The following is a 15959-nucleotide window of genomic DNA, read 5'->3' as shown; positions in this document are numbered from 1 at the left end:
TAGAAAACTTTCATTGCATTTCCAAATGTTTCATTGCTAATTATATACAAGTGAAACAGATCTACAAACTCCTTGAACGTGAGTCAGTAAGCTTTGGCGCCAATGTGAAATAAGGAAGAGATGGGCAACTAGGCCTTAAAGCCACCTTCACAATAAAATAAAACTCGTCTCCAGTATCTTTCACACTGAATTTGGGCACCCCATTTGGTGAGTCAGGAAAGTAATGCAATTCCCTGTGATTTCAGATGGTATCCTGAGACCTTGTACCTTATATGTGTGACCTTCTACATGTTTAGGACCAAATATATGGTTGCCATACCATATAACCATGTGTAGTTCTTATCAGAGGTGCACCGATACTAGTGTTGATTTAAACAGAGACTGGATGTTATCTGCATGGCGGGGGGTTGGGCTAGATAGGCCATGTGGTTTCTTCCAACTCTGTTATTCTATGATTCTGTGTACCATTGGTGACGTAAGGTGAACCCATGGATTTCATGGAGTTTTTATGGAAGAACTACTCTGTGGCAACCTTGCTAGTTTCTTCCTCAGAAATATAGCCTATGCCATTACCTCAACACTGAGCTCATGTCTGCCATATGCGAGAGGTGACTACTGTGAGTTCACATTAATTGTGGCATCCCATTTCTCATCAGAACCAACATCATGTGTGCATACACATTTAATACCGACAGTATCAATGCAATAGGATCTTTATGTGAGAGACCATCCCCTTAAATTGTAACAACTCAGCCTCATTTTATCCTTGTCTAATCTAATGAAATATGCAAGCCCTGAAACTACTTCGCCAGTCAGGTGAGAAGATTTCATGAGAAGAGTGTTGGAATGGAAGATAGCACTTAATTATAATCCCTCTTTATCATACCGATTGTGACCTCAACGGGACATAATTCTTCCACCTCTTTTTCATATTAGGACCCGTTGTAGTTTCCTGCTATCATGAAGGGAGCATTTAGACAACACAGATAAATCTCACTGTCATTTCTCTTTCTCTTATATGGTATGCATTATATTAATGGTGATTTAGAAATAATACAAGAAAAAGATTTTAGTTCAGAATTCTTGTATACTTGAAAATAATTATTTTCAGAAGACATGTAGGTAGGCATGTAAGCTAAACTGAATGGAAGACCTTCAGCTTTACTTGCAGGTCAATCCTTTACCGAAAGCAGGGAGAATGATTAACCTCTAAAGAAATTCAACATTTGATTAAGAAAAAATTGCTGACACATGAAGTATTGCCTAACCTGCATTCAGCAAGCAAAAAGAAAGGTAATTATCTCAGAAAGAGAAAATGTTTAGTTATCATTAGAAGATTGGGAAAGTCTGGATATTGAAATATGTACTGCAACCCCTGTGTCTGCATGATCAGTATTTGCAGTTTCATTTATCCACATCTGACAAAGTATTCCAGCATGACTTTATGGTATGATTAGACTACAAGTCCTTTATTTCAATAGAGTTCACTATTATCCATGGTTTCACATATCCACATGAAGTCCAAGGACATATCCTCTGCAGATACAGGGACTGCATTGTATACAAAATTATACAAATATGATATTTTTATGGTGACTGTTCTACAACGTTAATTACTTCGACAAGTTTTTAATGCTGGGATCCTATACACCCATTCTTGAGTAGGTATCACATTTACCATGTACTTAAAATATGATTTCAAATAATATGTTAAATAAGAGAACCTGTCTGGTGGAGTAGTTTGAGCCTGGGATGTTACTAAGCAATGGACATCCACTGGCTGGCCTTGGACAAGTCACACTCTCTTAACCTTAGATGAAGGCAATGAGAAATATCTTCTGAATAATCTAGCTCAGAAAATCCTAGAATAGGGTTTCTATTTGTCAGGAATCGACCTGAGGGCACACAACAACATCATCACCATATTGGGATTGTTTATATTTTTTTCCACAGGGCATAATTTGGCTTCACTGCAGAATTACTCCATTACACCTTTGGCTTGTATCTCTGGTCTCCCAGGGCTCCTTTCAATGAGCAAAGGCAATTGTGCATAGAGGGTGGGGGAGGGAAATTGAAAGCCATTCCCTTTTGATCTCCATTCCACAAGGTGGCACCAACACCTAATATATTCAAATACGGAAGAGTGTTTACATTTCAAAACTGACCACCCGTAACAGATTAGGGGATTAATATTTTGCTCTAAAGGATCTGGCCTTTACTGTTGACATCAATTTATGTGCAAACGCAGGCTTTTGCAGTTGTAAAAGTCATTCAGACTATAAACTGCACAATAGATGTCAACTTGTGCTGAGTGTGCCTCCCCTGAGCACCTCATAAACAGCTGTGAGAAGCTCACTGCTCTTTGCCAAAGCCATCAGAGCAATGCGCCAGCAAAAGGGACCATCACCAGTCATTCTTTCCTCCTGCCGCCAGAGAGTGACGTTGCTTTATTAATCAGCACCTCTTCTTTTCCCCTGGCAAGTGTCTTTTGTGCTGCTTCTGTGCACAGTGGCTTATCGCTGATCTCCATTGCAAATAAAGCACTGTGTCTATTTATGGCCAGGGCTTAAAGAACAGTAGAGCTCATGTACCATATTAGAACTTTTTGAAAAAGCGCCAAAGTACAGAGGTCAAGTTTCCTGTGCTATAAGCAACTTAGACAGGAACTCAGTGACACCACCACAACCCCAGCCTAGTTAGCAAAATAATCTGGCAACAGCTAGTAAAGTAGGTCACTGCCCACATTAACATTAAAGACTATGGCTAAATGTAAATATGTATTTGAGCATTTTGGAGAGAGAGAAAACACTTGGGAGTTGATATAGGCAGCTTGAAACTGATTTTTCAGCACCAGACAATCAGAAGCTAAGCTTTGATGACATCTCTCCCAACTTCAGTTAAAATCATGGGTTTCAAAATTGATATATTGTTATTATCTGTTGCTTTTAAAAAAAAGTGCAATGAAGTTAAAGTTATAAAGCATGTTATGATCTTATAGAAGCCAGTCACAGAAAAAATACTGGAGTAATCTGATCCTCAATATAGTTTAATCTTCTCTAGAACTTAAGATCTACTAAATACAGTAAGACCTTTTAAGGTTGCCATCCAAAACACACTCACTAAGAGGTAAGTGGTCCATCAAGTTGATTGGGACTTATTTCCAAGTAAATATCTATAGGATTGCACTGCAAAGGTACTTTAAAAATATGAGAGATAAACTCTTGTTATCAGCTGAATATTCGAAGATCAAAAGCCAACGTATGAATCCCAAAATCAAAGTCTCCTGCTCCATAATGTGTAAAACTGCCCAACTTGTGAAGGTTTAATAAACTTCTAAATTAGGTGGTTATTTTTTGTTCTATTTGACTACAGCATTTGTGGGAACTTGATACCAGAGTTGCTACCAACTTCTAGTCATGCAGCTTTGGTGCAGGTAAACAAGGTAGGATTTTTGCTTGGCACCAAAATACCTCTATTGCCAAGAGTGAATACCTGCTGGAAGACCCCAAAACAAAATTATAAAACAAATTGTTCAGTTCACTGTGAAGCAGAGAACCATCACATAAAGCCTAGCACAGAATAATTAATTTCTAATACAGGAAACATGATTTTAAAGAAAAAATGAACAAAAAAGTTGCTAACTTATCTAATAGTTGTTCACAGAACTATAGTCTGTCAGCCATCTTTGGGCACACAGAACTTCACAGTTCAAATGTCTCTAACTATCCTGGTCAAAACTTGACCTCTGACTGACACAAGATGTACATTCTTGAATCAGTCTTAAATTAAACGGGATTTTAACAGAGCAATACCTATATTCCTGTGCATACTAGATATTCTAGAAGAATATTACACTGAAATGTAAGTTAGACAGTTAAAAGTGTATGCATTTAGTATGCAGAATGGTGCATGTGCAACTCAAATATTGACAATTGCTTATGCCAGTATACATGCCCGTGCCAGCTCTATATTCCTTTTGCTTTGTGGATGTACACTTAGTAATTATTTGTAATATTTCTACTGTTATGCAGACTGAAAATCTGAGTTTTGTCCTCCAAGGGAGCTGTTCACTTGTTCATCCACTCCTCCCTGTAGTAATCTGTCCCAATGCTATGGCATCCCTTATTAGAAGAAATGCTCCTAGATATCATAGATTAGCCCAACCATGATATGAAAATGGCAGAAAGGGAAGCCAGGAGAGCAGAACATTTTGAAGTTGCTGCAGTATTGATTTGAGAAAGTTACTTTAAATGCCTCAATCGGGAAACTTTTTCCAGTTTGATATAAACTCCCAACATTAAATTGGACATGATAAGTCTTATATTGCTATCATATTTTCCCAGGAGAAGGCTATGCCAAAAGAAAGGGCTATTTCTAATTATCTACCACAAAACTGAAGACACAGAAATATAGATGGGGAAGGAGATGTCATTTGATCAGATTGAAATATCTGATCTTTACTCGTGTTAGTATTTAAATATACTACTTCACTCCAATGAAAGCAAGATCAAATAAACCATGATCCTGCTATAATATAAACATTTCCCTGCTTTCCCATGCCAAAACATGAATGTTGTCCATTTTCAGAATCAGTGCTCATATTCTAAACGATAAAACTGGTTCAACTTTGCCAAACAAAATATTTTCCACCAACACCAGAGTTCTGCTTCCCATCTTTTTTGCTCCCATCTGTCCCTAATAAAACCTCATGGATTTCAATTATGTGCAGTGTTTTTTTATATTATTTGCTAAGCTCATTTTTATGATGTATACAAGAAATGAATGATACAAATTCTGTAGTGTTTTTGTGTTTACACAACCTTTCTGTCTAACAGGAAATACATTTACATAATGAACCAAGTCTTCCATAGATAAGATAAATGAGAGTATTTATAAAATTAAAGTTTAATAGATAAATAGAATAAATACTTTATGCATCATAATTCTGGACAACTACATTTAAAAGCAAGTAAGTTGGCAAATCACAAAGTTGTTGCCTCTTGGCAATTCTCCACTTTTTGATAAAATCACACAGGCATGTTACAATGTTACTTATGAGACTGGATGTCATAATTAGGCTTAAATCCTTTTTACCTTCTGCACTGATTGTGACATAGAGCAAACAATGGTGCCAAGTAGATTTTCCTTCAGAAAGTTTCACACAACCCAACAGTTCAACAAGTTAAATGGGTTATATGGATTAAAACATGTGTGTGGAAGTTGGGGCGGGTGGGTTAGTGGGTGGGGGGGGGGGGGGAGAGACCAGAAAATAATCCAGGTAGTTGAGATCTAGGGGGGTGGGTGGGGAAATAAAAATTTCTTAACTTTTTATTGATCTTGGCAAATAAAAATAAAAATAAATTAACAAGTATCTCCTAAAAAAATTGTACAAAAATACTGTCAAATTTCTAAAAAGCTTTCAACACAGTAATTTCTCCCCCATATGCTAAAAAGGTACGTAAGCACAATGCCAGAAGAAAAATATGATGAAGAAAGGACCAGAATTAAAAGAAAATAAGAACCAGTGAAGTATTTTCCCAACAATTAAGAGACCATTTGAATCACACTATATTGTCTGTACAGATGGGGGTGGGGGGATTTCCAAGAACAGCAGAGTTTAAGTAACTATTATTTTTTTCCTAATCAGGAAGGGTTTGGCCCACATTTGTTAAGCTTCCAGGTTAGCAGACTCAAAAAATTAGCATCACGGCAATGCATAGTTAAAAACAAAGCAAGAGGGCAGTATTTGTGCAGGAATCTACCCTGAAGTTCATGCAACCAACTAATGTAGCATTTTTGTCGGAATTTGACTGTAGTTCTAATCCTCTGAAATGATAGCCTACAGAAAATCCACAAGATTTAAGCATTTTGCCAATATATCTAATAATTGAAACCATTGGTAAGTTACCAGAGAAGAAGAAAACGGACCACAGAAAGGAGAAAAAAGGGAAATGCTAAAGACTCAATCAGTTTAAATTATTCCTAGGGAAGGGAGGGAAGAAATGGGAGTTTTTAAAAAATGTGGCAGCAAATTAAAAAGGGGGGAAATTATACACGTTTGTCATTTACTCTGCTTCCCAGGTAGTCAAGCTCCTAACAGCCTTTGAAATACTGTGTTCGAGAGGGAATGTTTTCATTCATACAGATTAAAAAAGTCCTTCTTTCTGTGTTCTGCTGTTTCCACGAGAAGTCAGCAGCTCACTCGGCTGGATTGCTGTTTGCAAACAAAGTCTGTCATGAAATCAAACTCATTCTGTCCCAACCAGAGCTCAGGCAGCTCCTTGATACGATCCAAGCCCATTTCCACCACTAAAGACATAAGGACTTCCTCGTCTATGAAGTCAGTGTCTATGACATTGGGCGGCAGCATTGCTGCAGGGACGTGGGGCACCGAGGTGGGCACAGCGCCACTGCTGGTGCTGCCGCTGGTGTTGCTGTGCTTCGGGTTGCAGTCCCTAAAATGCTGGTTAGCTCCATTAAGCTGATGGCTGGCAGGGTGCATGTCCGGCATGTAGTGGTTGTGAGGGTAGGGGTGGTGGCTGAAGTACTGATTGTTGAGCTTTTGCAACTGCATGCTGGCCGTCAAGGGCCCAGCTTGGGGAGCCACCGTCGGAGCCATGAACTGAGAATTGCTAAACCTCGCCGTGGGGGGCATAGGGCCCGGCGGATGCCCACCACTGACATTCCCAGGCCCCATGGCGTGCTGCCGGATCCCCGCGTTTGCACTCATATTCCCACCGCCGTAGTGTATGTGGTCGCTCATCAAGGCACTGAAGGCATGCTGCTGCTGCTGCTGATGGTGGTGGGTCGGGAACTGGCCCATGCCCATTCGATGCGCCGGGTGGTGATGCATCCCATTGGTCCCGTCGGGGAAGCGCCCATGATTCATGGCCATCATGTGGTCTGCCATTGCCAGCCTTTCAAAGTTAATGTTTACAGAGAGAGGAGAGAAAGAGAGAAGAGATAAACAGTTTGACCACCAGCGCCTCAGTCTCTCTGGAGGAGGCCATCTGAAACAGCCCTGCCAGCACGCCACCCACACCCACCCGGAAAAATGCCTTTCCTTTCCATGGAGATGTTTCGGACACGGATAAGCCAGGTTGGGGCTTTCTTTCTTTAGGTTGTGCAAGGTAAAAGGGAAGGAAAGCTCCAGCCCAGCTCCTGCATACACCCCCCCCCCCAAGAACCAAACCAAACCCACCATGCAATCCGCCCCCCCCCGTCCACCCTACACACCCCTTTCTCTCTCAGCCCAAATGGGCAACTGTAACCCCCCCCCCCCCTTGGCGTTGGCGAGGCGGATCCATTCAAAATACATTATCTGAAGGATGTCATAACACAACCTTGCATAAGAAGGAAGGGCAGATGCCTCCAGCCTGCCCGACCTTCTCTCTTCTCCCCTTGTCAACAACTTTGGGAATTAGCAAGGATTGCTTGGGAGAGGCGCCTAAGTGGATTAAGGAGGTCTGGCTGGAAACCCTCTGCCGACCCCCAGCCCCTCACCCTCCAATGTGTCCTTTTCCCTCTCCGGCCGGGAAAAGGACACCTTCCCCTTCGTCTTCCTCCTCCTCTCCCTCTCTCGCCAGGCAAACGCACTCACCTCGCGCCCTCTCTTTCTTCTTTTGCTCCGAGCCGATCCCGCAGGGGAAGGGGAGGGAGACAAAACCCAGTCAACAAAGCTCTCCCAGCATAGAGCAAACTCTTCTCCTTCGCCTCTTCCTTGCACGGGCTAGAACGATGCAAAAAAATATAATAAAAGATTGCAATTCCAACTGCAGCTCCTGCTGTTGTTGTTGCTGCTGCTGCTGCTGCTGCCGCCGCGCAGCCCGATTCCCAGCCGTAGCTTTCCTCTCCTCGCCAACAATGCGCTGTGTTCCTTCCCCTGCTTTGGCCGCGGCTGATATAGGCTTTCCAAAGGGAGGAGCGAAAGCCCGAACAGGCGAAGCAGAAGCAAAACCTGGAGCCAGCCCCGGCGGAACGGGAAGGCCACCAAGCAAGAAAGCGCCTGCCAGGGAGCGGGGTCCGTCGCGCGCGGGTTTGGCCCCCGGGGTTTGGCCCGGGACAGAGAGAGGGGGGGGGAGCAGCACAAGGGGCTTTCCTTCCTTCCTTCCCCCCCTCCCTGACACCCAAGGTCCCACAATCCACAGTCACCTTCACAACATGCAATAGGAGAAAGCCCTGACCGGCGCGCCAAGCTTTGTAAGTAATTCGCCAGGGTTTGGTCAAAACATCAAACATCCAGGCGTCCCCCTGGGTAACGTCCTTGCAGACGGCCAATTCTCTCACACCAGAAGCGACTTGCAGTTTCTCAAGTGGCCCCTGAGGAAAACAAACAAACCAAGGTTTGGAAGAGTTTCAGGGCAGGAAGCAGCACCCAGGCAGGAAGAAGACAGGCTTTGAAGCTGCAAGGCTATTCAATACTAACCAAGCTGGCCAGCTGCAACATTCACACTTGCCTCCAACAGACAGAGGGCCCTTCCACACAGCCCTATGTCCCAGAATATCAAGGCAGAAAATCCCACATTATCCGAGTGTGGACTTAGATAACACAGTTCAAAGCGGATATTATGGGATATAGGGCTGTGTGGAAGGGCCCAAATAGTTCTTTCTCCCACTCTGGACTTTCCACAGATATATAAACCCCACTTGCCTAGTTGCCAACAGACCTCACAACCTCTGAGGATGCCTGCCATTGATGTGGGCGAAACGTCAGCAGAGAATGCTTCTGAGACATGGCCACAGTTCGGAAAACTCACAGCAACTTTGTTTTGGGGTACCTTTGCACTCCCCCTCCTTATGTAGGGATTGCCACCATTTCTCTTTGTGTATGAAACACACACAACCTAACACACCAGATGGTCGCCAAGTTCCCCCTCGGAGGAAAGAGGGAGAGAAGCTGGCTGTAACACAGCCTGAAGTAATTCCGGGGTGTGTTTTCCTGGCCCCCTCCTCCTCCTGCTGCACAATGGCAATGGAGAGCCTCGGAGGGAGAGCGCCAAGGCGCACCAAGCACCCGCCTGTTCCCGTCCCCGGAGGCGTTTCTAGGCACCCAAGAAAGCCTGCACCTATGCTATATACGGCCACTTGCTCTGCGTACAGGTTCACAGGGCAGTGGAGATCCAGTCCCTGTCAGGCGCCGCTCACTGATCCAAGCCACGCTTTCGGGGTGGCGTGGAGAGTTTGCGCTCACCTCTCCGGGCAAGCTTTGGCACTCGAAAAGAGGCGTCTCTTTGCTAGGCAAACAAACTCCGCCAGCCTCGCTCCAAAGATCCTCGCTTTCCCTTCCCCCTTGTAATAAACAGCCCCCCCCCCCCGCCCAGTGCGTGCGTGTGCCGTGTGGACATTTGCCCTTGCTGGGCCTGGGGAGGGCAAAGGCAAAGGCAGCAGAGCAGCCGGCCTCTCTCTTTCTGCAGCGGAGGAGGAGGAGGAGGCCGGGCCTTTCTGGAAGGCGCCAAGCGCACGGTCCAACCCCGGGGCAGGCTGCGAGGGGTGCAAAGAGAGGGGGAGAAAAGGCAGGGCGGCAACTGCTCAGTCACTGAATCGCCTCCCCGCCTGGGTTTTGTCGGCCGCCCTCTTGCCGGGGCGCTGAAAGGGTCAATGCAACTGAGAAGGCAAGGAGGAAGCAGGAAAGGCGCCTCCCCGGGAGCTGCCAGGCGCGCCCCTCCCCTCCTCTCGCGCGAAGAGGACACCCAGGGCTTCTGCACTCTGGAATTAAGGCACTCTGGCACTACTTTTAATTATAATTATAATTATTATTACTATTAATTCATTTCTATCCTACTATTCTCCCGTGGGTGGGATTCAAAGCGGCATACAACATATAAAATTCATACAAGTACACCCGACCGCAGTTCATAATCAGTTAAAACATCATATCCCCATATAAAAACCCAATTAACATATCAAATAAAACATTGTAAAAACTTATAGCAAGCACCATTTAAAGTTATCCATAACCTCCGCTCACTGAAGTTATTTGTCAACTATTATCAAAATATTTATTAGACTGGCAGTGCCTATTATCCATCTGGGAAGGCCTGGCTCCACAGAAAGGTTTTAATTTGTGAACAAAAGGCCAGTAAGGAGGGGGCCAATCGTGCCTTGTCTAAGAGAAGTCTAAGAGAACCAGAAGGGATACACTCCCCCTATCTAGCTCTCTACGTAGACCATCTACCAAGACAACCAATGCTGTCTCAGTCCCATAGCCAAGCCTGAAACCAGGCTGCGATGGATCAAGATAATCCATGTTGTGAGGCCACCACACGTTCCAGAACCTTGCCCAGGAAGGGAAGATTTGACACTAGCCTGAAGTTTTTCATGTCTGAGTGATCAAGCGAGGGCTTTTTAAAAATGGGCCTTACTATGGCCTCTTTTAGGCTACTTGGGATTACACCTTGGGCCAATGAGGTGTTAACCACCATTTTGACCCACTCGGCCAGTCTCCCTTTGGCAAGTTTTATCAGCCATGAAGGGCAAGGGTCTAGGATACACGTGGTAGCTCTCACTCCTCTGAGGATCCTGTCCACGTCCTCGGATTGAACAAGTTGAAAAGAATTAAAACAGGACAAGTCGGTGCCTAAGTCAAATCCAATGTTACTGTATTTAAACTGGAATCCAGCTTTGAACGGATCCGAGTGACTTTATTCGCAAAGTGCTGTGCAAATTTAATTGCCATGGCTCCCCTCCAATGGAATCCTGGGAGGTGTAGTTTGGTGAGGAGCTGACACTCTGGCAGAGAAGGCTAAAGACCATGTAAAACTATAACATCCAGGATTCCATAGCACTGAGCCATGGCACTTGAAGTGGTGTGTGTCACACTACATTAATTCTACAGTGTAGATCAGGCATGGGCAAACTTGGGCCCTCCGGGTGTTTTGGACTTCAACTCCCACCATTCCTGGCCGCAGGCTCTTTCCTTTCCCCCCTTCAGCCGCTTAAGCATGAAAGGCACTGAAGACTAACTTAACTGGAAAAATCAGCCATAGCAGAGCACTTGATGAACCAAACTGAACACAGCATATTTTTGGAGAACACAGAAATGCTGGTCCACTCTAATCACCACTATGTCAGACTACATAGAGAAGCCATTGAAATCCACAAACCATGAAAACCATGAAAATGAACAAAATCTGGCTACCAGTATTAAACAAACTCTAAAATCAGGACAGTAAACAAAGAACAACACTCTGAAAACATGGGAATTCCAGACAGGAAACAATCAGGGCCAGCTAACACCTCCCAACAAAGGATTCCTCCAGGCAGGAAGCAGTCAGGCTTTGAAGCTGCAAAGCTACTAAATGCTAATCAAGGTGCCCAATTACAACATTCACACTTGCCTCAAACAGACAAGAGTTCTTTCTCCTACCCTGGACCTTCCACAGATATATAAACCCAACTTGCCTAGTTTCCAACGGACCTCACAACCTCTGAGGATGCCTGCCATAGATGTGGGTGAAACATCAGGAGAGAATGTTTCTGGAACATGGCCATACAGCCCGGAAAACTCACAGCAACCCAGTCTCTCTCAGTTTGCTCTAAGAAGTCTTAAAGCTGAAAGAAATCTTCCTGCGGGTTCTCAAAAACCAGAGAATAGAATACAAGCACTGCTCTGTTAACAAAGCCTCTGACAGTGAAGTTAAATCTTTTAAATCACACTCAGTTCCCCTTTCCTTCTTATCCTCCATCTACCTGGAGGTTTTGTTTAGAATCATTGGCACTGGGAGAATGGAGGGGAGTTGGAGAAACACAGGAGTTTGGTGTTAGGTTGAAGCAGCATGTCTGTAGTGAACAACACAATAAAACGAACTGGGAAGGGATGGGGTTTTCTTTTAGCTGATATTACTGTGTGCCTGCTTACAACAGGTTAAACAGCAGCTGCCCCTGAAATCCTTTACTGAGCCTGTAAAGAGAGAGAGTACAGAAAAACATAAGCCTACCTCAACAGTTTTTCCAAGTGTTTTAAGTATAGATCTATCAATTTGACCTCGAAAAAAGAAATAATAAGAAAAGTGGAAAAAGATAAAGTAATCCCTGGATGCCTTTTAAAAGAAGCCTTCAAGTGAGTCTCTGAAGGTTAAAATGCTTTTGTTTACTTATGCAAAGCTTGCTTGACTTGATTGTTTCATTTTACAAATACATGCTGTTAGGATAAAAAGTTTGTCTAAATCTATTGGAGTGATCTTCCTTTTTGTGGTATAAAAACCTATTCCTGTTCTTTCCATGTTGTTTCTGCCTCTGGTACCACATTTTCTGTTAAAGAAGGAATGTCCAGGAACATTTTTATTTCATAGCTGAGTATGAAAACTCACAACTTTTCTATAACCTTTCTTTAAAAGCTAACAATTACCCATATATTTGTCTTTTGCACACCTTTGCTTTCCTTCTGCTTGTCCCTATAACAGCAAAAGATGTGGCTGCTCTTTCTTGGTGCCCTGCCTATCACACATCATTGGCTGTAAGCCACCTTGTGTCTTGTGCGGGAGAGAAATGAGAATGTTAAAGAAATCCAGCTGAACCTCCACGTTTGTGAGTTTAACTTTTGTGGATTTGATTATTCATGGATATGATTAATGTAATAATAGTAATAGTAATAACAACAACAACAACAACAACAACTTTATTTTCGTACCTCCCCTCCATCTCCCTGAAGGGAGTCAGGGTGGATTACATGGAGACGAGCCCAATCAACATAGTTGAAATAACACACTGAAATACATAAAACAATATAATAAAACAGAATAAAATAACATTATAACAGAGTATAAGGGAACCACTGAACCAACAACCAATGAACTTGAAATAACAATCAGTTTCTTGGCATGGATGCACGTACTGATGAAAATCAATTTTAAGGCTGATACATAAAGTGCATAAGTCAGACGGCAAAATTAGAGATGGAGGGCAATGTAACAATGTTATCTGTTCCATCTTGGAATCTCTTAAGTCCTCCAGCTGAACTCTATTGTCAACTTTTGGTGAAAATAGACCATAAAGTTGGACTATGTGAAAAATAGTGAGTTTTTAATTGCAGCTTTCCCACTTTTGCAGGTTTCCTGGGCCTCTAACTGCCAGTGAATGTGGAGGGCCATTTGCAAACAATTCATTGATAGGTCAGACTTTCCAAACGGATGCCCTGCTGGTTCCTCCCAGGTCACTGGCATACGAATCTGCTCTGGGTTTCAGCCAGAGTTCTGAAGGAGCTATCCAAGGTGCTGGCTCTATTTTGAAGATATGTTTAGGACTTTAAACAGCAGAATTCCAAACATGGGGAATTCACCAGTCAGTGACAAACTACTAATCTCAGCATCCCTATGCAGCATGGTTTTTGGGGGAAGGGGGCATGCCTAGGTGTCCTTATTGGAACTCAGCCAAATCCTGTGCAAGTTTATAGTCCTCAATAAGGAGTTAAACAGACAGCTGAATTAGCTAGCAGGGAAAGCCTTTCCTCTAATGCCCTCTGTCTGCCTATTCTCTCTCTCTTCTCCTTCCATCCTGATTGTTAAATTGATACTTCTCAGGGACACTTCCCTTTCAGTCACATGACAAGCCTCTAAGTCCTTCATTTTGTTCTTCCGTGAGTATAGAGAGAGAAATGTCTGCTTCAGAGAGCTAGATAGATAGACTGTCCCTAACTTTGCTATATAGAAATGTAGTACTTTCAATAAAGTATTTCTCAAAATTTGACTCTCTTCTGTAATTGCTGAAGCAATTACAGTCCTTCCCCTCTTTCTTCATATGTTCATAAATTGTAATATCTTAGGTATCAACAGATCATCTGTTCCGCTTTCCATGATCGTGCTATTTTGACCTCAAATTACTCTGAACTTATATGGAAAATGAAGTTGGAAAAGCAGAGAAAGAGCTAACATCAAGCAATGCTCACCACAAAATCACTTCTTTGGCTAATGTGAAGAAGCTGATCAGTGCTTGCCACTCTCCTCGTAACAGAACAGAAATTACATTGGATAAAATCCAACAGTGGATCCTGACAAAAGTAGACTCACTAAATTCATAGAACATGTATAAATGATGTCTTGCCTATTTCCTGTTGAATTATTGGATATACTCTAGTTCATACTATCAAGGCCATCACCTGCCAGCTAAAATCATTACTGCAATTTAGCATGATTTACCTTGGGCAACTGCCCAAGATGAAAGTTATAGACAGATAGTTTCTGACATCTCTGATATGAGTTTTCTTATGCTCCATGAGGGGAAAAATGATACATACAAAGCGACCATGATCGTAAATGAAAGCAAGAGATCCGTATTTACATTTTTCTTAGCATGAGGTTAGTAGTTAATGATATTGACACTTATATGAGTTGATATGTTGCTTATGGTTATGTCAGTTGATAAATGGGGGGAAATTGCCACCCAGCATTGAATGCGGATGTCAATATCTCACGTTTTTTAAAGGTATGGTAAAAAGATTGTGTGGTTGTCTCTTCCAATTTCACCTGTCGGAAGCTTTGAAAGTTACAGTTTTTGGAACATAACGTTTCAAAAAATTAACATGATTTGGTACTTTTAAAAAAACAAACACAACTTATTATTTAATGTGTAACGGCCTTGCTCATTCCTGATGTTCAGGGGCTACTCCCAGGCTGTGGAGTTCTCTTCCAAATTGAACCATGTTGGCTTTCTTCTTGTTGGCCTTTCGTTGGAAACTATAAACATTATATTTTATTCAACAGGCTTTGCAAACTCTCAGTCTAGCATGACTTTGTGGCATGCTTCAGCTGGAAATGGATCTCCCGCCTACATATATACAAGCATCCGAGGGAGCAATGAGAGAAAGTTGGGAACGGATCAGCAGTAGGTGTGTGTTGTGTGTGTATGGGGCTACAGGAAGCATTGTTTTCAAGTCATCTTAAACTCTGTACCAGGCTCTACATTTTTGGACTGCAATTAACTACTTAAACTTATTGAATTAAGCAGTGAACTTTGAGTTGAAAATATAGAATTAAATACTATCCACAATGTCAAGTATCCATGGTGCGTGTATGTCTTGGCATGCATTCCCCATGGATAAAGGGTGGTTTTACTGTAATTTTTACCAGTTCATACAGTTCCTCACCAAGCCTACAAAATATGGCACAGTTCTATCCATGTACGTCCCAGTGCAACATCTCAGCTCAGCCCTATCCTGGATATTCAAAACGTAAGTATCTTTAAATATGCTAGTTCAGGAGTCCCCAAACTAAGGCCCAGGGGCCAGATGCGGCCCTCCAAGGTCATTTACCTGGCCCCCACTCAGTTTTAGACTTAGGCTTGCCCAAAGTCTGAAATGACTTGAAGGCATACAACAATCCTAATTAACTTGACTATCTCATTGGCCAGAAGCAGGCCCACACTTCCCATTGAAATACTGATAGGTTTATGTTGGTTAAAATTGTTTTTATTTTTAAATATTGTATTGTTCTTTTATTGTTGCTGTTTTGTTTGTTTTTTTGCACTACAAATAAGACATGTGCAGTGTGCATAGAAATTTATTCGTTGTTTTTTTCAAATGATAATTCGGCTGTTGTGACTGCGCCTTCGGGGATTATGGTTGATGGGGATGGAATTCGAAGAGGAAGAAAAAACCCTCGTGATGAGGGTTCACTGGAGGAGTTGCGCAGGAAGCGACTTAGAGAGCTATATAGGGGATCTTCTGAGGAAGATTCAGATGGGGAGATGGAGGCTGAGGAACAGGTGGTGGCTGGGGAAGCGGGCACTGAATGGGCACAGCCACCGGAGATGTCTGGGGATTTGGGGTCTATGGATACTTCTGAACCTGGGGTTTCTGCAGGAGCTGATCCCAATTGGCATGCTTGGAGAAGGGAGGATGGTTCTTTAAGTGTTCATGGGGCTAAGTGTGGGCAGGATGATTGGGACTCCGACGAATTGCTAGGTACTCCAGATCCACGAGCTCTAGATGTGTGGAGCTCAGATTCTGAGTAGATTTGGGACACCTG

General features: G+C 43.0%; 1 protein-coding gene across 1 annotated transcript; it reads right to left on the bottom strand.

Moving 5' to 3' along the window:
• Positions 1 to 4887: 4887 nt before the first annotated feature.
• Positions 4888 to 7897, bottom strand: cited2 (Cbp/p300 interacting transactivator with Glu/Asp rich carboxy-terminal domain 2). The gene is made up of 2 exons (XM_062978061.1): positions 7601 to 7897; positions 4888 to 6917 (listed from the first exon to the last, which is right to left on the bottom strand). Exon 2 carries the CDS (start codon positions 6908 to 6910, stop codon positions 6191 to 6193), a length of 720 nt encoding a protein of 239 aa, XP_062834131.1. The 5' UTR covers positions 6911 to 6917; positions 7601 to 7897; the 3' UTR covers positions 4888 to 6190.
• Between the last annotated feature and the right edge of the window lie 8062 nt (positions 7898 to 15959).

This window comes from Anolis carolinensis, chromosome 1, assembly GCF_035594765.1.
Source record: "Anolis carolinensis isolate JA03-04 chromosome 1, rAnoCar3.1.pri, whole genome shotgun sequence".
Lineage (NCBI taxonomy): Eukaryota > Metazoa > Chordata > Lepidosauria > Squamata > Dactyloidae > Anolis > Anolis carolinensis.
The sequence above is the reverse complement of the archived record's forward strand: the minus strand, read 5'-3'. Positions and strand labels throughout refer to the sequence as shown.